Genomic DNA, 25449 nt, shown 5'->3' with positions numbered 1-25449 from the left:
GCTTCAGCCCTCACCATAACACTACTGTTTTGCTCAAGTCAGTATGTGGTATTCAGATGCACAGCAAGGTTCAAAATTAGACAAAGCTGAAGTGCCATCTGGGATCATCCTCAGCTCTCTTTACCAGCTATTGTGAGGCAATCTTGAACCACAAACCTTCTGCTGGTGGAGGAGCTGCATTCAGACTGTCTGCACAGACACAGGAGGGTGGCCAATCACAGAAACTTAGCAGGTAGAAACCTGAGGTCTCTTCATCATCCTCTGGCTGTGCCACTTACTCAAACCACAGCCACAGTCTGCTAATTGGTCCCTCTTCCTACAACTTATGGCTACGTTAACCCATGCCACACGGAAGCCAGGGTGAACCACTGGCACACATATCTGATGGAGTTACTCCTCTAAGTTACCTTTTAAAGACTTCCTCAATGCTTTCAGGATAAAATTCAATCTCCACAGCATATAACACTTCTCCAAATCTGCACTGAAATTTTATGTGTGTTTCTGCCTCTCCCAACAGATGTAAGTTTCATGGAGTTGGGGATCACATCTTTTTTCACTGTTCATTGCTTCCTGGGTCCTGAACACAATGCTAGGCATGTGGTAGAAACACAATATTATTTAATAAATGAGGGAATGAATGAATATAATTTAACTTCCTCTTCTATAAACTGGATCAAGCCTAGAAGTTATGACTTTTGAAAAAGCTCACAACAAATAAACAGCCTGGGCCTGCCTGCCTCTCATGGTACTATACTGTTTTCAAATATGGTCATCATTGCATCTCCACATCTGGTCAACTGTTCTGGAAAGGTCAGGAGATGCTGCTCTGTATTCAAAGGGGAAACAGAAATTAAAGATATATATGTCAGATACCTGAAGCCCTTCTGCCCTTACTTATCGTTTCTGTCCATTCCTATAATTAAGAGTCTATTAGCCAGACTTGGTGAAATCTCTTCATACTACATATAATTAAAATAGAACTTTGCCTACCCAACATCCAACAAATATTTATTTAGCTTTCATATGTCTGAGATACAGTTTTCAATTCTGTGGATACCGAGATAAATAAGTTACGTTCTTAGCCTCAGAAAGGTAAAACCTAGTCAGGGAGACATGCATGTGGAAAATAATTGCAACATTGTGTGATTAGAAGCATGTGTAAGATACAGAGAATATTTTAGTACTTACCAAGGTGTAGTAATTATAACATTTATTTACTCCACTGATTTTCCTGTGGGCAGGGACCATGTCCTTTATCTTGTTTCCTCCCTTGTGCCTGCCACATGGTAGGTTCTCAGCCAATATGTGATTGACTGACTGATGTGTAGCTGACATAAGAGAATGTTGGGTCTACTCTGCAGAGATGTTGTATCTGGGAAAACTTTAGAAAGGAGGCGCTGAAGCAAAAGCAGATAAGAACAAAACAGTCAGGTATGTTCCCTGGGTTCATGGTGCCTAGGCTGAGGGCAGCGGTGGGGGTAGGGTTGGAGAATTAGGCCAGCAAGATCCTGTTGGGCCTTGCAAGCCTTCCTGAGGGTCTGAACTTGATTCTGTAGGCAATGGGGAGCCATAGGAAACATGCAAGGAACATGAAAAGATCTGTAAGTTGGAAATGCAGTCATGCTTGCAGTTCAGTCAGTGGAGATGGCTCATATGTGCAATCAATTTCCAGAATATGCTTTCTTATTAAAAAAGTATTTGACACTGCATTCCAGTCTGCCAGAGAATACTCAGAATCTGTGCAGTTTCCCAGGAACTCTACAGACACTTCCTTAGTCATTAAGAGTGAATATACTAAAAAAGTTTCCTTTTCATAGCTATAGCAATGATCAAGGTTAATTTTCCCTATGATAGGTAAAATGGTTTCTTATTTGCCTAAAGTAATTCCAGCCTAGAGTAAGTATTACATCTCAGAATTTAGGGGGAGTCAATGATATTTGCAGAATGGTAGTTCTTCAAAACTAAGTCTCCACTGTGGAGAAGATAATTCAGCTAAATGAGTGCTCTGGTCAGAAAATTTTGTGCAAATAATTAAACATGACACTCCTTTTGGCTTGGTTTATGTTTTAAAGGCAAAAATCTACTCTGATTTGGAAATTGTTTCAATTAATTAGTACCATGCATTATATGCGGTCTCTGAAACAGCCATTGCAAAGTTGGTGGTTGGTGAAAGACTCTTTTTAACTATCCAGAGGCATATTCTCATATTCATTTCAGAATAATAAGGTGTTTAAATATTTATTACTTTTCAATAACTGGGTAGGCCCAGGCTCCTCATTGTAATAAATTCTGTCCAAATAATGTTGAGTCACTGCTTAGAAGATGCTGGCACTGAATTTCCCTTATGGTAATGATGTTCACATCAGAGATCGACATTTTACCCCAGCTCTGCCACTAACGCACGACCCTGGGCAAATCACACAAACACTCTGGAATTCCTTTTGATAATTCTTAAGTTTTCCTTCTAGCTCTGAAATTCTGAGTATGTTTTAAGAGATCTGATTAGTACAAGAAGGTAGAAATGAATTAGTTAAGACCTACAAATTGTGGCAGGAGGAATTGATATTTATGACGTGCAGCTATTCCTTTTCGGTAACTCCAAATGGTTAGAAACTCTTGAGGTAGGCTTATTTTAGAAGAAATACAAAATCTTTATGTAGATATACGCATTCATTCAACAAGTATTTATAGAAGACTCATTATACGCCAGGCATTATGTTAAACGCTGGGGATACAATGACAGAAAAAGAGAGAAAAAAATGCCTGGTCTCCAAGAGCTGGCTGTCTAGTAGGGAAGGCAGACAATTTTAGACAAGAAATAACAATAAAGTGGAATAAGTATTATCATGAGATCTCAACTATGAAGACAAAACATACAGCTCAGATCAAACCTGGGCTATAAGTCAGGGAAGGTTTCACTGCAGATGGGCTGTCTATGCTGAGAATATGCATTCCTGTGATTTTTATTTGGAAAGACATATTGAATAGAGCATGCAATAAAAATATTTATTAGTCCCAGGCCCAGACTAAGTGTTTAAGACTCAGAGCTTATGGAGAAGAATTTTAACACATCTCATAAATGCACATACCTCTCCAAGTTTTACCAATCATTTGATCATAAATTCACTGACTCCCATGAGAGTTCTTCCATTGGATCAAGTTCTGGGGTATGGATGACAATATTATTTAAGAGATAATCACTCCTTGTCATTCTATACTTAAGGCCCTACACAGCTGTCCAAAGAGTATATAATAGGTGAATAAGAGGTTTTAAGGAATGACTTGTTGATTAATGATATGCTTTAATTTTTCAAAGTCCTTTCACATATTTAATCTTCCATAATCCTAGTATTTGCAAAGCAGAAATTATACTATACTGACACTTCACCCTAGAGGTTATGGAAATTCTCATTTATAACAGGTATCATGTTTCTAAGACAGACCTGACTGCAAATACTCTGTCTTGTGGGGCCAACACAATTATATCCACATTCACCATAGCATGAGTGTGATGGTTAATGCTGAGTGTCAACTTGATTGGATTGAGGGATACAAAGTGTTAATCCTGGCTATGTGTGTGCCAAAAGGGATTAACATTTGAGTCAGTGGGCTGGAGAAGGCAGATCCACCCTAAATCTGATGGGCACAATCTAATCAGCTTCAAGCGAAGCTGGCGAGACTGGCCTAGCCTCTCAGCCTACATCTTTCTCCCATGCTGGATGCTTCCTGCCCTCGAACACTGGACTCCAAGTTCAGTTTTGAGACTCAGACTGGCTTTTTGTTCCTCAAGCTTGCGGACAGCCTATTGTGGAAACCTGTGATTGTGTAAGTTAATACTTAATGAACTCCCCTATATATATGTATATCCTATTAGTTCTGTCTCTCTACAGAATGCTGACTCATACAGATTTTGGTAGCAGGAGTGGTTCTAGAGGAAAAGAATATTAAGGATGGAGTTCTTTTGTTGGTTTTGGGGTTTCTGAAGTTGGTTGCTTAATATGATTAGACCCTAAAATGCCAAGGACTCTACTTCTAATACTATGGAGAACACTGATAGTCCTTGGTGTAAACTGTTTAGAGAGTTATGCAAAATAAATGCATTTGACACTCCTGATTCACCGCTCGTGAGAGGCAAGGAGTTTAGTGACTCTATATGTAATAACTTTGATCATATGTGGAGAACCAAGAAACATAATGAAGCTGGTTGGTTGTTCCTAAGTTCAGTTGACAAAGTGATGAAAGAAAATGATGAACTCAGGGATTCTGTTTCCTGGCTTCAGAAGCAGATACTGCGCCTCAAATCTGATAAGACTGCCCTGAGTGAAAGTCTTATCTCCCGTAGAGAAAGAGCTGAAATTGTGGAAAATAGACACAAGTTCTTATTATGCAAGTGGCTGACTTGCAACAAAAGGTACGTGCACAGCCTCGCCAGGTGTCTACTGTTAGAGGCATTGATTGGAAAAGAATGGGACCCTGCAACTTGGAATGGGGACATGTGGAAGACCCCAGTGAAGCTGGGGACACTGAGTTTGTAAACTCTGATGAACCTTTACTTGCCAGAAGGAACAGCTTCCCAATCCGCAGTAGTGGCAACATCCCCTCCCAGACCCATGCTGCCATCAGCCTTTCCACTTCCGTCTGAGGAGATAAACCCTGTACTGCCTGAGGCAACAGTGATGGCCTCCCCTGAGGCAGCTGCCAGGCCAAATAGTGTTGATTCTCCTCAGGAGCCACCCCCAACACCGCTGTTTGCTTCTAGACCTATAACTAGACTAAAGTCCCAGTAGGCCTCTAGAGATGAGGTTGAGAGTGTGACCCAATAAGAGGTGTGCTACACTTGAAAAGAATTGTTCGAATTCTCTAATTTATATAAACAGCAATCTGGAGAATAGGCATGGGAATGCATATTAAGGGTATGGGACTATGGTGGAAGGAACATAGAGTTGGATCAGGTTGAATTTATTGATTTGGGCCCACTCTGCTTTTAATACTGCAGCTCCGGGAGTTAAAAAAGGTTCTAATAGTTTATTTGCTTGGTTAGCTGAAATATGGATTAAAAGATGACTCACTGTGAGTGAGCTGGAAATGTCTGATCTCCCCTGGTTTAATGGAGAGGAAGGGACCCAAAGGTTTAGGGAGACTGGGATGGTGGAGTGGATTTGTCACTTTAGACCCATCTGGGAGGGTCCAGAAGATATACCCTTGAACAATGCCTTGTGAAATAGATTTATGAGGGCAGCACCCGCATTTTTGAAGAGTCCTATAATTGGTCTTCTCTGTATGTCAGATCTAACAGTGGGAACCAAGTCAGTCAACTATAAAATTTAAATATAGTGGGAATAATTGGATCTTGAGGTGTTGGGGCCAAGTGGCGGCACTCAACTGTCAAAGGCAAGGTGGGCATAGCTACCGTAATGGACAGCAGAGGCAAAGCAACAATCAGAATAGCCCGATTCATGTAGAGCTCTGGCATTTGCTAATTAATCAAAGTGTTCCTAGAAGTGAAATTTATAAGAAGCCTACTGCATTTCTACTTAATTTATAAAAGCAGAAAATTTCAAAGTCAAATGGACAAAAGACTAATTTGAATTGTAAAAACAAAGAATCATCGCCCTTTAATCAATTTCCAAACATTGAGCCAGTTTACAGACCCAGAATCTCTTGAATGAAGGGGAGCTTGGATCCCCTTGAGGAAGGACCCTACTACATTACCGACAATTTATGCAGTGACTCTTTTTCCCATCCTTCCCCCAGAAGATCTCCAGCCTTTTACCAGGGTACCTGTGCACTGGGGAAAGGGAAATGATCAGACATTTCGGGAACTACTGGACACTGGCTCTGAGCTGATGTTGATTCTAGGGTACCCAAAATGTCATTGAGGTCCTCCCATTAAAGTAGGGGCATATGGAGGTCAGGTAATTAATGGAGTTTTGCTCAGGTCTGACTTACAGTGAGTCCAGTGGGTCCCCAGACTCATCCTGTAGTCATTTCCCCAGTGCCAGAATGCATAATTGGCATAGACATACTTAGTAACTGGCAGAACCCCTACATTGGCTTCCTGACTGGTAGGGTGAGGGCCATTATGGTGGGAAAGACCAAATGGAAGCCATTAGAGATGGCTCTACCTAGAAATACAGTAAATCAAAAACAATATTGCATCCCTGTAGGGATTGCAAAGATTAGTGCCGCCATCAAGGACTTGAAAGATGCAGGGTGGTGAGTCCTACCACATCCCTGTTCGACTCTCCCACCTGGCCTGTGCAGAAGACAGACGGATCTTGGAGAATGACAGTGGATTTTCATAAACTTAACCAAGTGGCGACTCCAACTGCAGCTGCTGTACCAGATGTGGTTTCACTACTTGAGCAAATGAACACATCTCCTGGTACCGGGTATGTAGCCATTGATTTGGCAAATCCATTCCCGTCCATAAGGCCCACCAGAAGCAATTTGCCTTCAGCTGGCAAGGCCAGCAATATACCTTTACTGTCCTGCCTTCGGGGTATATCAACTCTCTAGCTTTGTGTCGTAATCTTATTCAGAGAGACCTTGATCACTTTTTGTTTCTACAAGATATCACACTGGTCCATTACATTGATGACATCATGCTGATTGGATCCAGTGAGCAAGAATTAGCAAACACACTAGACTTATCAGTGAGACATTTGCATGCCAGAGGATGGGAAATAAATCCAACTAAAATTCAGGGACCTTCTACCTCAGTAAAATTTCTAGGGGTCCAGTGGTGTGGGGCCTGTTGAGATATTCCCTCTAAGGTGAAGGATAAGTTGCTGCATTTGGCCCCTCCTACAACCAAGAAAGAGGCACAACAGCTACTGGGCCTATTTAGATTTTGGAGGCAACACATTCCTCACTGGGGTGTGTTACTCTGGCCCATTCATCAAGTGACCCAAAAGGCTGCCAGTTTTTAGTGGGGTCCAGAACAGGAGAAGGCTCTGCAACAGGCTCAGGCTGCTGTGCAAGCTGCTCTGCCACTTGGGCCATATGACCCAGCAGATCCAATGGTGCTTGAGGTGTCAGTGGCAGATAGGGATGCTGTTTGGAGCCTTTGGTGAATCACCGCAGAGGCCTCTAAGATTTTAGAGCAAGGCCCTGCCATCTTCTGCGGATAACTACTCTCCTTTTGTTGTTACTGGGCTTTGGTGGAAACTGAACATTTGGTTATGGGTCATCAAGTCACCATGCAAACTGAATTGCCCATCATGAACTGAGTGCTTTCTGGCCCATTCAGCCATAAAGCAGGTCGTGCACAGCAACATTCCATCATCAAATGGAAGTGGTATATATGTGATCGGGCTTGCGCAGGCCCTGAAGGCACAAGTTAGTTACATGAGGAAGTGGCTCAAATGCCCATGGTCTCCACTCTTACCACCCTGCCTTCTCCCTCAGCCTCCATGGATGGCCTCATGGGGAGTTCCCTATGATCAGTTGACAGAGAAGAGAAGACTAAGGCCTGGTTCACAGATGGTTCTGCATGGTATGCAGGCACTACCTGAAAGTAGATAGCTGTAGCACTACAGCCCTTTCTAGGACATCCTTGAAGGACAGCAGTGAAGGGAAATCTTCCCAGTGGGCAGAACTTCGAGCAGTGCATCTGGTTGTGCACTTTGCATGGAAGGAGAAATGACCAGATGTATGATTATATACTGATTCATGGGCTATAGCCAATAGTTTGGCTGGATGGTCAGGGACTTGGAAGAAGCATGATTGGAAAATTGGTGACAAAGAAATTTAAGGAAGAGGTATGTGGATGGACTTTTTTGAGGGGTCAAAAAATGTGAAGATATTTGTATCCCATGTCGGTGTTCACATGGAGTGACTTCAGCAGAGGAGGATTTAAATAATGACCTATTCTGTGGGCACCACTCAGCTTCTTTCCCCAGCCACCCGTATCATTGCCCAATGGGCCCATGAACAAAGTGGCCATGGTGGCAGGGATGAAGGTTACACATGGGCTCAGCAACACGGACTTCCACTCACCAAGGCTGATATGGCTATTGCCACTGCTGAGTGCCCAACTTGACAGCAGTGGAGACCAACATTGAGCCCTCGATATGGCACCATTCCCTGGAGTGATCAGCCAGCTACCTGGTGTCAGGTTGATTATATTGGACCTCTCCCATCATGGAAAAGGCAGATGTTTGTCCTAACTGGAATAGACCCTTACTCTGGATATGGGTTTGCCTATCCTGCACACAATGCTTCTGCCAAGACTATCATCCATGAACTCACTGAACGCCTTATCCATCGTCATGGTATTCCACACAGCATTGCCTCTGATCAAGGCACTCACTTTTTGGCTAAAGAAGTGTGGCAGTTGGCTCACGCTTGTGGAATTCACTGGTCTTACCATGTTCCCTATCATCCTGAAGCAGCTGGATTTATAGAATGGTGAACTGGCCTTTTGAAGTCACAATTACAATGCCAACTAGGTGACAATACTTTGCAGGGCTGGGGCAAAGTTCTCCAGAAGGCCATGGTGGCAGGGACGTATGCTCTGCGTCAGTGTCCCATATATGGTACTGTTTCTCCCATAGCCAGGATTCACGGGTCTAGGAATCAAGGGGTGGAAGTGGAAGCGGAACAACTCACCATCACCCCTAGTGATCCACTAGCAAAATTTTTGCTTCCTGTTCCTGCAACATTACGTTCTGCTGTCCTAGAGGTCTTAGCTACAAAAACAGGAACGCTGCCACCTGGAGACACAATGATTCCATTAAACTGAAGTTAAGATTGCCACCTGGACACCTTGGGCTGCTCCTACCTTTAAGTCAACAGGCCAAGAAGGGAGTTATACTGCTGGCTAGGGTGACTGACCCAGACTATCAAGATGAAATCAGTCCACTACTCCACAACAGAGGTAAGGAAGAGTATGCGTGGAATACAGGAGATCCATTAGGGTGTCCATTAGGGTATTATCATGCTTTGTGACTAAAATCAATGGGAAACTACAACCGCTCAATCCAGGTAGGACTACAAATGACCCTTCAGGAATGAAGGTTTGGGTCACTCCACCAAGGAAAAAACCATGACCTGCTGAGGTACTTGCTGAAGGCAAAGGGAATACAGAATGGGTAGTAGAAGAAGGTAGTAATCATTGCTAGCTACTTGAGCAGCTGCAGAAATGAAGACTGTAATTGTCATGAATATTCCCTCCTTCTGTTAAAAACACGTTTGTGCATGTATACACTTGTACTAAGAAAAGATCTTCATTTTATTTCCTTTTCCTTTATCGTGTGACATAAGATGTATTGACCACATATCAGCAGTTAAGTATTAACTTTATGTAATAGTATTTGGGTTGGTGGTTGGTGTGTTTCCAGTTGTATGAAGGATAGTTATATTATGTTAGGCATTATTATGACCTCATTATTGTCTTTATTTGAAGATTATGTATGATCTCAGGAGATGTGTATGGGTTCAAGTTGACAAGGGGTGGACTTGTGATGGTTAATACTGAGTGTCAACTTGATTGGATTGAGGGATACAAAGTATTAATCCTGTGTGTCTGCATGATGTTGCCAAAAGGGATTAACATTTGAGTCAGTGGGCTGGGGAAAGCAGAGCCACCCTTAATCTGGTGGGCATCATCTAATCAGCTTCCAGGGAATATAAAGCAGACAGAAAAATGTGAAAAGGCGAGGTGGGCCTAGCCTCCCAGCCTACCTCTTTCTCCCATGCTGGACACTTCCTGCCCTTGAAAATTGGACTCCAAGTTCTTCAGTTTTGAGACTCAGACTGACTCTCCTCACTCCTCAAGCTTACAGACAGCCTATTGTGGGAAGCTGTGATCATGTAAGTTAATACTTAATAAACTCCCACGTGTGTGTGTGTGTGTGTGTGTGTGTTTGTGTATAAATACCCTATTAGCTCTATCTCCTTAGAGAACCCTGACTAATCCAATCAGTTATGAGATTTAGCTTGGTTAAGGTGGTCGCCATATGTTACAGAGACATTTAAGAAGGTTTAACTTCATGAGTGCAGAAGACCCTATGTCATGCCAAAGGAAAATCATAAAGAGACAATATTTTGAATTTAAAATCAATCCACTTTGAAGTTGCTTTGATATCCAATTTGTTCACTTATTATTCATTGGATATCCTGCACACACGCATGAACAGATATGAGGCTAATAAGGAGTGGAATATTAGTTTGAAAGCTTGGCAAACTTCTAAGGTAATAATATAATTTAACTCATTTTATAGATGGAGAAAGATCACAGAAATTATCTTCTTTTTAGAGTCAGTGCCTTGAATTATTGCTTCCTGATTTCAAATTATTATTCATTGCTTGCCTTATTATTGAACTTTTCTTGCTTCTTTGTCTTTTCTCTGCAACTATTAGATCAAAGGTTCTTTGAGGGTAGGGACTGTGTTCTTCCTCAAGAATGCCCAATTTTGAAACTATTAGGCCTTCAACAAGTATTTACCAAGGGCTCTGAAGAGTTCAAAAACCTAGAAATGAATTAGCTGCAGAACTACACATTGTGATGATTAAAAACATTTCAAACAATGTTTCTCAAAGTTTAATGTGTGCAATATTTAAAAAGGAAGCTTGTTAAACATGGATACCTAAATCTCATTCCCAAAGATTCTTTTGTCTTTCCTCTTAAATCATTACCTCCTCTGCCTCCCCGTTATTAGAATTACTTTTGTGGGCAGAACAAATTTAGGAAAAATGAGACACACTAGGGTCTTGAGACTGCACTGATGATTCTTGTAGAGAAAAAATTTGACATAGGTAAGTAGGTCTGTTCTTCTCTCCTCCACCTTCACTTCCTTCTTTCTTTCCATACATACTTATTGTGCACCCATTAAACTTTAGATACTGATCTAGGTCCTGGAATTAAACTGTTCAACAAGATGTAAAAAGACACTGCTGTCACAGCACTTAGATTCCAGTTGGGGGAAGGGCAGAAAATAGACAAGTAAACTTTAAGATTATTTCAGATATTGTTAAGTGTTATAAGGAAAATAAAACAGGCTAATATGACAGAGAATGACTGTTGAAGAGGGGGCTAGTTAAAGAATGTGGTTCACAAGAAGATGACATGTGACCTGATGACTGAATGACCAGAAGAAATCAACCATGCAAAAGACTTGGGGAAGAGCTTTCCAGGAAGCGAGAAGAGCATGTGCAAAGGTCCTGAGGCAGAATGAATGTTCACAGATCAGCAGGAAAGCCAGCATACCTGGAATTTAAGAGTGAGCCAGGTCAAATTCATCTGCCATTTATAGGAGAATAGTGGTATCTTGAAATTATCACGTGGGAAGCTGGAAAAATTATCCTGGCTGTCACATATTTAAGGAAGGTTAAGTATTTTAATAAATGTTATAAAAAAATTTATCCTGTTAAAAGCAATTGCATTATTGCAACTCCTCACCTGTGAAATAGTGTTCTTTTTCTGATTTTGGGGGTTTGATGCTTTGTGGTAACAGGGTTTCATTATTATTGGCAAATTACATTTTATAATACCTGAACATTGAAAATTAGCTCACTTTGAATTTCCTTGAGATTCAAATGATTTAGCATTCATTTCAGTCATTCATTCACAACTCAAATGTCATAATATACGGTCAAATACATTATGTAAACTTGCATTTGAGAATTTATACACTTTTCTAAAGGAGGAATACTCATCCCATAATTTCAAAATAAGTTAGATGGCATTTATCCAAATTCTGGTTTTGGATTATTATTTTTCAATTTTTGCACTGACTTGTCTTACCACTCCAACTGGATAGTTACCAGTTAATAGTAATAGTACTATTACAACTAAGCAATTTTGATTTGTCTGAATAACTGAGTGCCTAAAAAAGGAAAGAACCAAGGACAAGTATGTTATTGGTATGCGTAAAATCCATCCCTGGGGGATACTTCTGAAGCAAAGAGATAGCTGCTCAGCTGTAGACCCCCCTGATCACTGCCCTTTCATAAGCCATTTCAGTAAAGGGTAGCCTGGGTGATAGTGGGCCTTCTGTGATAAGAGTCTATCCTCTAGAAATGGGAATTAGCTCACAGTTTCATTTTACAGGGTCTACCAGATGGCAAATGACCTCGTCTACCCAAACGAGATCCGGACTGGAAACTGAACTGCATTCCAAGTTCCCTTCCACTCTGCTATAAGACTTGGAGCTTTCCTCTAAGGATTTCTTGATTTAATGTGTATATGTGTGTGTGTGTGTGTGTGTGTGTGTGTGTGTGTGTGTTAGCTTGGTTATACATCAGGCTGCAGTTCTAAATGCAGAAGTTTCCCAAAGCCATGAAAATTGGCTTCTTCAGTTGTACCTAAGCAGTCTTGTTATCATTGGCTTCCAAAAATCGGGACCAAGAGAGTAATGTTAGAATACAGCTATAGTACCTGAAGAGACAGACATGTAACACGAGGGAAATGAGTTGGTGGAACATTTGTGGGAAGAGGTCTGGGGAGAGGGATTGGGAAAGAAGAGAAAGACTCTAACAGAAAATGCCTTCATTATGACAAGAAACTCCATGTAGCCTTCATTTAGTGATACTGAAATTACAACTGCAGCTCACATAGTTTGTGAAAGAGGAAGTAGAGAATATGACCATGAAAAGTGATATTTTAAGCCTCAACACATGCTGCTCATCACTGACTTGACTTGCAGCATATCTTTCAACAAAAGCACATAGTGATTTAATCTCAACAGTAATTCAGTCTGCAGCCATATGAGACAAGACCATCATTGCAGACAGGCTGTAATTTGTGAAATTCAGGTGCTGGGGATTAGGACCACCTGTTGAATTTAATCTTGGAACTGTTAATGTTAACCACATCATGTAACTGAGCATAAACACTACATATTTATCAGTCTTTGGGGCCTCCAGCTATGGAAGTGTGAATATTTTCCTAAATAATATCTGTAACTCTCTCCAGACTGTGTAAATCAATGGCAGATAAAAAAGGCTGTTGGAATTCTGATTCAATATGCAGCAGCATATGGCTTGGTGGTCATCACATCCAGCATATTCCATCATTTTTCTGAGGCCTGATGTGAGGGTAAAAGAAAAATAAGCAATCTGAGTATCATCTGGCAATATAATAAGAATAGAAAAGCTTTCATTTCTTACTCTGTCCTGTGCTAATTGGAAAAAAAATTCCTAGCAATATTCTAACAAATGTCTTCCACCTTTGCCTTTGCAAGACTATAGAAAGATCTCAAATAAACCTAATTAAACAGCAACTTTTGGAGAGAATATAAACAACATTTTACATATGCACCTTCATATGACCATCCATAAGGGAACTCTGCCCAATTTCCTGTCAGCTAAATAGTAGCAGTAAAGAGAATCAGTTAATGCATTCTGAGAAGTTTATATTTAGTTCAGTGGGACAATTGGGATAATGTCTAAACAGAAGACATAGACTTTAAGATATGCCTTTGTTCCTTTGCTTGTGGTGACGTGAACTCCCTCAAAACATTTGGGTATAGAATTTTGTGAGATGTTGGTGTTCCATGAAATAATTTCATTGATATTCATATTTATCTCCAAAGACCTTCTTCTACTAGGAATTCCAATGACTGTCACACAATATTTATCATTCATATAGCACTTCACAATTTGTAAAACCCTTTTACTGCATATCATTTCAATTTCCCATGTAGAGTATCAACATCCCCCCCACCAAATAGAAAAGGACGGTTCTTTGTTTCAGTAAAATAAGGCTCTGATAAACAAAAATTGAAATCAAATATATTTGTGTCAATAAACATTGTTTTGAACATAAACCTTAGGGTATTATACTTTGCATTAAGCTATCAATATTGTTAGCTGGTGTCTGTCCAGCAGAAGAACACAAGAAGAAAAGTATGAGAAATCTCTTCCCAAAAGCTGATCAAAACTTTCAGCAAATTTACCTTTTGATGCTGCCATTAATCAAAGCTTCTCAAGTGTTAGATAGTAATTTCCACCAAACAATAGCCATGGAAATCCATGAGCTCAATATATCCATCATACACCAGTTACACATAAACACCACAGCCATCCACAGTCAGAAGCTAATGTCTAAACTTTCCTAGAACTCCAGCCCTTATTGGTTGCTTCCACATGCAGATACAAAGCATATAATCAATCAACAACTAAGAGAGGAAACGAAAGCTGTAACTGTAAAATTGATAGGCATCTACTTTTGGATTTTAAGTCTACTAACACCCCCAACCCCTGCTCCTGCCACAAAAATAAGTAAATAAATAAATAAATAAATAAATAATCGCTTCCTGATGAAATTGATTCCTCCTTTTTTACTTCCCTGAATTCTTCCCATTGCAAAATTCCACTTTTTAAAGCAGCTTTCCTTGATCTTTCCAGGGAAGTCATCGTTCTCATTTTTGCACGCCTACAGTACTGTTCATCTCTAGCATTTATTATACATTTTTATCTATCGGTTTATCTATCTACACACATTTCATAGTACATTGTTTTGTCCTCAGGTATTTAAAGATCTGTAAGACTGGGTCCTGCCTTAAATTCTTTTATACCTTTCAAATCCTTAGCATTATGCATTGAACAAGTGTGTGGCAATATTTCGAACGCCACTTTTAAAAAGTTTGGCTTTTTCACATGGTTAGAGCGACCTTTTCACACAAAAGGAATATCTACTATATATTACTTCGGTTCTCAACCATAAAATTTAGTAAAATAAAAGGAATAATTGGGAGATTTCAAGAAATCCTCTGGCTTTATAAAGCTGAGTGGAATTGTGTATTAATAAAAACATATGAGCAACTTCAAATAATGAGGGGTACATTTAAACTGTATTAAAATATCTTCAGAGTCAGCAAACTTGATTAGGATTCTCCCAGAGGCTTCACACACTGAAACCAGATATTTATTATTCCAGGGAAAGGAGGCTCAATTTTAAAAGATTCATCGTATTAATTATTAGCCACGCCATCCAGCAGCTTCCCGGAAGGCAGAGGAAGACAGGCTCACAACGATGAGTTTCAAACCAATGGAAGCTGAGTTTGTGCCTCAAGTCTTCCATGCGTGCCTGGGCACCGCTCCCCAGGGCTGAGAGAATTCAGCCCAAAGCAATGCGCTGGAGAGATCAGAGGGGAACGTTGGATCCTGAGCAGTGGCCGCGGGCTGGCTGCGCTCACCCTCCGGTTCCGGGTCAGAGGAACGCTCAGGCTGGTACCCGCGTCATCCCCAGTTTCCTCCCACCAGGGAGCGACTCGGCAGCCAAACCCGAGGCTTCAGGAACCGGACCTCCATCCACAGCTGCAATTCTGGGGATCAGGGAGTTCTAGTTCCAGGGCCGATTTCTGCTGGGAAATTAGACTTTGGGGTCCACTCACCTCACCCCTATTTTCTACAAAACTTTGTGTCTTTCTCTAAATAAGAATTCATACCAAGTTGGAACTAGCCCACCCTACCCCAGCAGGTCCACTCCCCTCCAGCCTGCGAACGGCACCTACTCACAGCGCCTCCCAGCCCCGGGAAAGGGGGAAGGCTCAGGTGTGCGGGCTCCCCAGGCTGAGTGGCGAGCGGGCTGGCGGGCATGCTGTCACCTTGTGGTCCGCCACGCCGAGGTATCCGTCCAGTGGCCGCGGTCCCGCGGGGACGCCGGGGCGCGGCTGGGGGCTGCTCTCCGCCGCCGGCAGCGAGCTGCCGGTGGCCGACGCCTGCTGCTGCTGTTGTTGCTGCTGCTGCTGCGGGGGCCGCTCCTTCTGGCCGCCGAGGCTGCTGTACACGAGCAACAAGCTAGTGCACATGGTGGTGAGCGCTAAACACACTGCTAGACCATGGCGCTGCGGGCGGGCGGGAGAGAGGAGAGGAGAGGGGCTGAGTGCAGACAACGGAGGAGCGCGCCCAGCGGGGACACCTGCGCGGTGGTCACACTAGTGGGGGAGATTTGGCGCGGGGGACGGCCTGGGCCCCAGCCCCGCCGCACGCAACTGGGACAGAGAAAGCACCGTCCCCTTGCGTACCGCAAGGGATGCTCCGGGCGCGTCGCTGCTTTCGGCCGCCGCCGCCCAGATCTCTCGGTAGAGGGCAGGTGGTGTACGGCCCCAGGCTAAGGGAGGGAGCGCGCCGGGGCCGAGGGCAGGGGTGGGTTTGCACTTTGTGGAAGGGTCCGTCTGCCTTAGCCACCCCAGCCACGCTGCTGGAATCTTGAGTCCTTAACACCTCTCCTTTCCTGGGGCCCTGGGGCTCTCCCTTGGCGATCCTTGCAAGTTTGAAATCCAAGAAAACGAAGAAAGTCTGCAAAGGTCCCTCCTCCCTGTCCCTCTTAGTTTTTGGCAGGCTGTTGCTTTTGGGCACCCCCATCCCTGGAGCAATCTGCCCACTCCTCCATCGCACCTGCAGCTCTCTACCACCCCCTCGGACCTCTCGCCGGAGATCTAGGAGGCGAGGCAACCCGGGTTCCCATCCTGGCTCTGGGATTCCGAGCCAGGCAGAGCTGGAGAATCGGGAGGGAACGCGGAGCGGGTAGAAAGTTGTCCCTTTGTAACAGGCGACCTCGCGGCCCAGGGTTAGGCGTCCCGGAGTCTCCCCGGGGCGTCCAGCGGACCCTGAGCCCGGGGATCCCCCTCTTTGCCCAGTGGAGTTGCCACAACTGACTCACCATCAGGGTCTTCATTTTGGGCACCTCTTTTGTGCAGAATCCTCAGGCTCGCGTGTCCGGGGTCACTTTTTCCTGGAGGGTTTCCATGATGGGTGATGGGGCGGAGGCGGCTCTGATTTTTGCCCAGCAGCCGCCCGCGGCAGATCGCGCGCGGGAGCCGCGGGACCCGGGAAGCGCCGCTGTTGCAGAGATTAGAGACAGAATTAAAACTGAACCGGACCCTCGTAGTCTCTCAGTGATCTACACAACTGCCGCCTGCCGCCGCCTGCTGGGTCCTAAAGACCTCTGCATCCCCCTCCCCGCCCCCAAATAACAATCTGAAATTTTCAGTAGTGAGATTTCTGGACAGAGAGAGTTAACCGAGCCAGTGTACCCACTTCTTGGTCCGCGGGCTTATTTATCTTTAAAGAAGTCATCAAGTAATAAAGAAGAAGAACCTGATTGGATTCTGAACGTGATAGCCATTTGAAAATTTGCAAACTAAATTTTCTGTTTTGCGATGTTGATAAAAACAAGTCAGTCTGCCAGATGTCAACAACTCTATAGCGTTTGCATTTATGTTCGTAGCATACAGAAATCTATAATGAAATTATTTTTCTTAAAAAATTATTTATTATTACGTTTTTCAATTGCTCGCTTTATAATTTTCTCTTCCCTCTTATTTTTACTTTATGAGATCCAGTTATTCTCATGGAATCTTTAGCTCACAATATTTCGTCTCAAGTGTTTCATTTATTATTTTCATTAAATATTGCCATTTATATTTCTGCCTGACTTTTGAGGTTCCTAGTGTTCATCTAAATGATCTTAAAGTTTTAAAAACATTCAGCATGTCACAGCTACATGATTAACTTGACCTGTAGATTCTTCCTAATTTGGATGAAGAATTTCTGTCTGCTAGAGATAAAACTGCGTATGGCTTATTTCCTAATCCTAAGGTCTTTGGTGCTTTCCGTTGGTCTACTGTACTGACGGCACATAATTTCACATTCAGGACTTCAATTAAAATTAAAAGAACATAATTATTGTCTTATGTTGGGAAATTCACATCAATAGCTTGTTTTAAGGATGCTCTCTCCTCTGCATTGAATTACAAATGGCATTTGTTAAACGTCTAATTTACCTAAAAACGTATTTCTTGTGAAATTGCTCAGTGAAAATAGTTGTCTTAATGTATTACTTAACACCTCACCTGTAGCAGTGTAATGTTAAAGATTACATTAAAATGGAAATGATCAGCAGGCCTACTGAACCATGGGCACAATAAGAGCTTTCTCAAGGCCAAAAAAGGCATTACAATCCATTTTTAATCTTCCCTAATCTATTGCTGGACTGATGATACAACAGGAACTATTTTTACCTTATGAGGCATCCCTCCATACTTAGTATTAAGAAAGTTAAAATTATTGGTGCAATAATGAATATCAGAGCAATGTGTTTGGGAGAGGGCAAGAAAGCACATAATTTAGCCTTTCAAGGAAAAGCAAAATAGGAAGCACTGTCCAACATTGCCAGCCTTGAAGCTATTTATTCAGTTTGTGCTTTAGGCATGAATAGTATCAGTTGTTAGGGCAGGAAAAGCAGCAGCCAGAGGAGAATCTTATCAGGTCTTGGCAATTCTTTATTGTATGGTTGCACTTGACACTCAAATTAATGAAACAAAGGACCAACTTGATGAATCATTGGAAGCAGATTATCTGTGTTTCTCCAGGGATCCTTTTAGATGCTATTAGAAGCAGCTCCTGCATTTTTCAGGATTATTCCCTCTCCATCTAGCAAGTTGCCCAGTGACTGATAAAACAATTCTAATATATTTTGCCATGCCAAACAGAGGCATCATGTTTATGATTTAAGTTCATGGCGGCATGTTGGACATCTGTTACACTGTATGTCTGACCAAATTCATTAAGCTTATGGGTTTTTTTCCCCTCCTGGGATAGCAGTTAGCTAGTTGCTAAATCTACTTATGAAATGGCCAGAGTAAATTTAAAAATGTAATTCAGAGCTTGATTTGAAAGATTTCAAGGTCTTGGCTTTTACATATTTGATTAGATTAATGCGGCTGTTTTAGGCATTCTGGCTTGAGAGCCAGATGGACAAGATAGGGTGAGGGAAGCGAGATAAAGAAAACAAGTCATAGAATTTACTTCAATTTGATGATCACTAATGATCGCCTGTTATTTGGTGATTCTGTATTAGAGAATACAGTGGTGAATAAGACAGACCTTCTCCTCTAAGAGCTTACAGCCTAATATGTGTGTGTGTATGCACGTGTGTTGAGACGAGTTCATGAATAGGCAATAAAAGGCAGAGTACTATAGAGTCAACACAAATTTATCAAGCACTTCCTATGTTAAGCACTTACTCTGTTGAGTACCTACTATGTGCCAGGCATTGGTGATACCTGGATCAATAGACCACATGCTATCCTCATAGTCTATTCCCAGATAAGTGCTTAGAATCTTTCTGTTACAACCTTTAGAAACAATCAACATGCCTGATTTGTTTTTCAACTTCTAAATGCCTGCTTATGTAAGGTCTGAGGGCTTTGTTATTTCAAGGGCATCTACCTATGTTTATGTACCTTTATATGCACCTTTAAGTTAATCATTTGAATAGCTACACAGAGTAGAAAACAGGCAGCATTCACAAACACTTGACTGACTTGGAGACAAGTGGACAAGTAGACAAGTCAGTGAAGCTTTTTAGTTCATCTAACTTGCACAGTTCAATACAAAGTGAGTTGAGAAATCACAATTTGTTTCTCAAAATCCAGATAGCTGAGATGGATTTCTCACCATTTAAAATTTTGCCACATTTCTGCCTCTGGTGCCATCACATCCAATCAAATAGCTTCTTCCTTTTGAAAAAAGGAAAAAAAGAAAGGAAAAGAAATTGAGTGTTCTGCAATGTAGGTTATGTGACAAAATGAAGGTGAGAATTGATGAAACAAGGCATGTCATAGGGCGATGAGACAGCAGGTGGAATCTGTGCTCAGAGGGAACACCAGCCTATGCTCACGCCACGAAAGGCAGCAAGAAGCTACCAAAGGAGGAAGAAAGACAGACTGCTGGAAATCCACGAGATCTGCCCACGATTCCTAAAATTCCTACGTGACTTCTCAATTTAGAAACAAACGTTTCAAACATTTCAAAGATGGATTAAAACCAGAAAACAACACAATGAACTGCATTTGAGATACAATTACTTTCCACATTATGATCTCAAAGAAAAAGAAGAAAGTTGTACTACATGCAACAAGAACAAAAATTTTAATAATGGTGGAAAGTTCCCATTGGACAAACTTGATACTTGTCCATTTATGTTTGCAGTTTCCTTAGCTCTCTTCATTTTATAGGCTAAGCCTAGTGGTTCCATCGGTTGAGAATAAGCTCCTGGAATCAGGCTGTGAGGACCCAGATTCTGACTTTACCATTTTTCAGCTCTGTGATCTAGGGTATGTTACTTTGCAGGGATGTACTTTCCACATCTACAAAATAGCACCCACCACAAAGCATTGTTGTGAAGGTTAAACAAGATACTACAAGTGAAATGTCTTGAGCAACACTAATAAATTGTTAATAGCATTTTATATTTATGATTAATAAACTGAGCTTGAAGGCAAAACAGCAGAGCTTGACTTTTACTTCTAATTGCTGTATGACCTTGAGCAAGGGACTGTCAGTATATCTATAAAATGGATATAACAAAGCCTATATCACAAATCGTTAGAGGGCTTATTAAGATATTGTGTATGTAACTGCTTTGTAAACTGTGAAGCTCTGCATAAACTAAGGTAATAGTAACTCATTCATTAATTCAACAAATATCAATTGAGCATCTACTGTGTGCCAGGTATTATTCTAGGTCATGGAGATATGAACGAGACACAGACAGACTCTGCCTCATCAGGTTTATATTTAAGCAAGGATGATAAACTAATACAATAGGATCAGGCATGGTGGCTCACACCTGTAATCCCAACACTTTGGGAAGCTGACGTGGGAGAATTGCTTGAGCCCAGGAGTTCGAGACCAGCCTGGGCAACATGGTGAGACACTGTTTCTACAAAAAAATACAAAGATTAGCTGGGCATGGTGGTGCATGCCTGTAGTCCCAGCTACTTGGGAGGCTAAGGTGGGAGGACTGCTTGAGTCTGGGAGGTCGAGGTTGAAGTCAGGCATGATTGTGCCACTGCACTCCAGCCTGGCTGACAGAGCAAGACCCTGTGTCAAGAAAAAAAAGAATGTCAGATGCTAGGAAGAAAAGCAGGGGAAAAGTTAGAGATTGAAGTGTAGGAGTTGTTGTAGCTAGGATGGCAACAATTGAGCAGATAAATGAGTTAAGTGAAGGAGTTAGCCATGAGGCTATCTGGAGGAAGGTCATCCCATGCAAAGGGAACATCATGTGCAAAGACCATGAGGCAAGAGATAGCTTGCCTAAGACCTTGCTTGGCATGTTGAAGAGATAGCAAGGGGGCTAGTGAGGCTGGAATAAAGGGAGCCAGAGAGTGGTAGAGGAGGATGGCAGAGAGGCAGTCTGGAACCAGATCATCTAGGACCTTTTCAGCCATGAAATAGATGGTGTGAAGGAAACCCACTGGAGGGATTAAGGCAGGTAAAGATTATGGATCCGTAATGCCTTGGAAAGGTCACCCGACTGCTGTGCCGAGAATAGCTTTTGGAGAAGGGAGAGTGGAAGCAGGGAGATCAGTTTAGGCTATTGCAATGGTCTAGGTGAAATGAGGTCATAGAACTTTAACAAGTGACTGAATTCAAGATTTGCTGATTACTGGGTATGAGATACTATAATAGAAGTAGAGAGGAGGGAAGGAAAACTGTAAGACTTGTGGACTGGGCAGCTGGAGAATGGAGCTGCTATTTCCAATATGGGGAACACTGTGAGAGAAGAAGGTTTAGAGGCTGTGGAGGGAGAATTTGGATGTAGACACAATCAGTGTGAGATGTCACAGGCACTTGCAGTTCAGCATGATGTTGGGCTTAGAGATGTGAACTGAGTATCACAAGTAGGAATGGATGAGATCACCTAGGAATGAGCCACAGAACAGAAGAGGTCACAGGCCTGAGTCTTGAGAGTTGTAAATTTGAGTTGCCAAGAAAAGGAGGAATCTTAGTAACCACGGTACTGAAAAACAACAAATGACTATCAGAACTTGATTTGATTTAGGTGGCTGATTATTTTCATTTTTAATGGATTTTTCCATGCCAACACAGTCATTTATGTTCTCAAAGCACTTTTCAAATTTTATTATTGCACCAAGCATATTTAGTCATATCTATTTACATGTTTATTGTTCATCCTCTCTTCTAGACTATAAATTTTCTATGTCTTATTACTGTTTATATCCACCAAGCCTGGCACATAACTGAGGATAATAATATTAATCACTAACATTTAGTTAGCCCTTACTATGCACCAGCACTATTCTAAGAACTTTGCATATATCAACTTATTTAGTCCCTACAACAACCTCATGAGGTAGGTACTATTACTATCCCCATTTCACAAATGAATGAACTGAAAATCAAAGAGTCATTTGTTCAAAGTCACCAAGATAGTAGATGGTAGTGTTTGGGTAAATAAACATTTGATAAAACAAATACATTTTTTTGGTTAAAGAATGAATGAATAAGCCAGGCATGGTGACTCACACCTGTAATTACAGCACTTTGAGAAGCTGAGGCAGATGGATAGCTTGAGCAAAGGAGTTCAAGACCAGCCTGGGCAACAAGGCAAAACCCCATCTCTACAAGAAATACAAAAATTAGCCAAGCATGGTGGTCTGCATCTGTATTTCCAGCTAGGGAGGCTGAAGTGGGAGGATCACCTGAGCTATGGGCGGTCAAGGCTGTGGTGAGCCAAAATCAGGCCACTGCACTCCAGGCTGGGCAACAGAGTGAGACCTTATCTCAGCAACAATGCAACAACAACAAAAGAATGAATAGAAACTTTGTGAGAGTTCCAATAGCCAAGTTCTTCTATTGAACCCTAAATTGGTCTGATTTACAAGAATATTGTATGGATAGTTAAAATCCAATCTTTAGATAGTATAACCAAAGGCATCATTTTGTGAGGTACTTTTTTTGCTAGTTTTATTTTTTAAGATCTATACATACAATAAAATGTTCAGAATTTAAGTGTATGGTTTGATGTGTTTTGACAAAATTATGCATTTTTAACTACCACCACTGTCAAGATATAGATCATTTCTGCCACTCCAGAGAATACCTTTATACTTCCTAGGAGTCATACTACCCCTAACCAAAAAGCAAACATGGAGACCTTGTTTTGAGTTTTATCTTCCTATTCTGTAAGTTAACATAGATGACATCATACAGCATATACCTTTTATTCTGACTTATTTTACTTAGCATAATATTTTCGAGATTTATCCATGTTGTTGAGTGTATTAATATCTTATTCCTTTTTATTGTTGAGTACTATTCTATTGTGTGACTGTAGCAATATTTTAAAAACATCTTTCCTCCCGTTAATGAACATTTAGTTTGTTTCCAGTTTGGGGTGCTTACGAGCAAAGCTATTAACTTAAGAGTGGAGTGGTTGTATTATATGATACGTGTCTAGTCAACTTTAGAAGGCTATCAGACAATTTTCCATAGCGGTTGTACCATTTTATATTTCCACTTGCAATGTATGAGAGTTCTAGATAGTTCCACATCCTTGTCAAGCCCTCAGTGTGGTCAATCTTTCTAGTGTCCTTTGCCTTTCAAAAGGTTTATACAGTTTTCAAGATAAAGACCCAAATCTTGGCCAGGCGCAGTGGCTCACGCCTGTAATCCCAGCACTTTGGGAGGCCGAGGCGGGCGGATCACGAGGTCAGGAGACGGAGACCATCCTGGCTAACACAGTGAAACCCCATCTCTACTGAAAATACAAAAAATTAGCCGGGTATGGTGGCGGGAGCCTGTAGTCCCAGTTACTTGGGAGGCTGAGGCAGGAGAATGGCGTGAACCTGGGAGGCAGAGCTTGCAGTGAGCCAGGATTGCGCCACTGTACTCCAGCCTGGGCAACAGAGTGAGATTCTGTCTCAAAAACAAACAAACAAACAAACAAAAACCCAAAGCTTTGCTTAGTACACAGGATCCTTACTGACATTGCACTCACCATTCCCTTTCAATCTCACCTCCTAATTTCTGCACAAGAACCCTTGGAACTACTCATGAAAACTGCTCTTTTAATTCACAGTCTTTACACGAATCGAGTATTTTAAGGAGTCCCTCCACCCCTCCACCTCCTCCTCTTTCCTTATGTCTCCACCTGCGCCCTCCACCAGCCTCCCTTACTTCCTCAACTTCCAGTAGGATAGTGGTGCTCCTCTTTTATGCTTCCATAATTTGGTTAAGAGCACAAGCTTGTATCATGCAGATCAGGTTTGGCCCAGCCTCTCACACTTAACTCCCATACCACCAAGAGAAGCCACTGATTTCTTTGTTCTCAATTTCCTCATTTGTAACAGGCTGGTCATTAAACCTTTCTAGCAAAGTGGTTGTATAGACAAAATATACTGCTGTACATAAAGTGTTCCTCACCCTTTTGGGTATACAGAAGGGTCCATCTGAAGGTAGGTTTTTCATGAGGGACTGCTTGTTTGGTATAAAGGGAGGCACATTCGTCTTTCAAATGTTTATTGAGCTTATAATAAAAAATAAGAGTTAATATGAACTGTGTGCCTGCTGTTGTGCTCAATACACGCAGAAGCTTATTTCACCCTCACCATCACTGTCTGAGGCAGGTAATGGTGTCACCTCCATCTTACCAACAAAGAAACTGAGATATAGAGAAGTGAGGCCATTTGCCCAAGGTCACATGGCTAGAACGTGACAGATCAAGATTTGACTAGGTCTGTGTCACTGCGGAGCCTTCTCTCGCAAACTCCACATTCCACACTCCACTGTTTCCAAAATGTTCTGACCTTAGGCTAAGTCCTCCTCTAAATACCGGGGATGTGAGGAAGAGAAAGACAGCCCTCCCTGCGGAAGACAAACCCATATGCAGATAGTTCTTTCTGGCTGTTGTTCAGTTTTTATTTTAAGTTCCAGGTACATGGGCGGGATGCACAGGTTTGTTACATAGGTAAACCTGGGCCATGGTGGTTTGCTGCACAGATCAACCCATCACCTAGGTATTAAGCCCACATAAGCAGATAGTTCTAACCCAATATGCTAAGTGTAAAGATTGAGTTACAAACCAAGAAGTGGAAGGGGCACAGAAGAGGGACACGTAGCCAAGTGAGAGAGGTTCAGATATAAATTTTGGCAGAAGAGAAATGCTCAGCTGGTTTTTAAGGAACACCAGAAGCAGGCCAGGAGAAGTCAGTGTTTCCAGGCAGAGGAGGCAGCATAAACAAAGGCATGGAACCTCGTGATACGTGCTGGAAACAGACAAGCACTTCATGAGTGAGGCAGGGAGTTGTCAGAGCCAAGATGGTTCTGTACAGTTGCGCAGGTTGTGCAGTGCCTGAGGATGTACATCTAAATGGGCATCACTCATCATACATGTTGTAGATTTGTGTATTTATTCTGTCAGTTTCCTTGAAGATGACACTTAAGCATTTTGCTTTACCAGATATCAGTGTCACAACAATTTTCCAGTAGATAAAAGTAAAGTGTTGCAAGTAACAGGGACCTATATAAATATGCATAAAAGTATTATTTGGGCTAGGAGTAGTCTGCTCAGAATTGCTTTCTAGGTGAATGTCACTGCAGATAGATAGTGAGAAGGATGGATTTGTTGGGGGGAGGAGTGGAGTCAGAGAGCAATAGGAGACTGTTGTAGAAATTCAAGTGAGAGATGAA

General features: G+C 41.9%; 1 protein-coding gene across 3 annotated transcripts in view; it reads right to left on the bottom strand.

Moving 5' to 3' along the window:
• The window catches only part of ST6GALNAC5 (ST6 N-acetylgalactosaminide alpha-2,6-sialyltransferase 5), a 190061-nt gene extending 173054 nt beyond the window's left edge, over positions 1–17007 (bottom strand). For all 3 annotated transcript variants that reach the window (XM_025354295.1, XM_025354303.1, XM_025354310.1), the window contains exons 1-2: positions 16613–17007; positions 15555–15794 (exon numbers count right to left, since the gene is read on the bottom strand). In XM_025354295.1, coding sequence (XP_025210080.1) covers positions 15555–15794; positions 16613–16627 — 255 coding nt within the window. In that variant the 5' untranslated portion in view covers positions 16628–17007. The remainder of the gene's footprint in view (positions 1–15554; positions 15795–16612) is intronic.
• Between the last annotated feature and the right edge of the window lie 8442 nt (positions 17008–25449).

The sequence above is a fragment of the Theropithecus gelada genome, chromosome 1, assembly GCF_003255815.1.
Source record: "Theropithecus gelada isolate Dixy chromosome 1, Tgel_1.0, whole genome shotgun sequence".
NCBI lineage: Eukaryota > Metazoa > Chordata > Mammalia > Primates > Cercopithecidae > Theropithecus > Theropithecus gelada.
The sequence above is the reverse complement of the archived record's forward strand: the minus strand, read 5'-3'. Positions and strand labels throughout refer to the sequence as shown.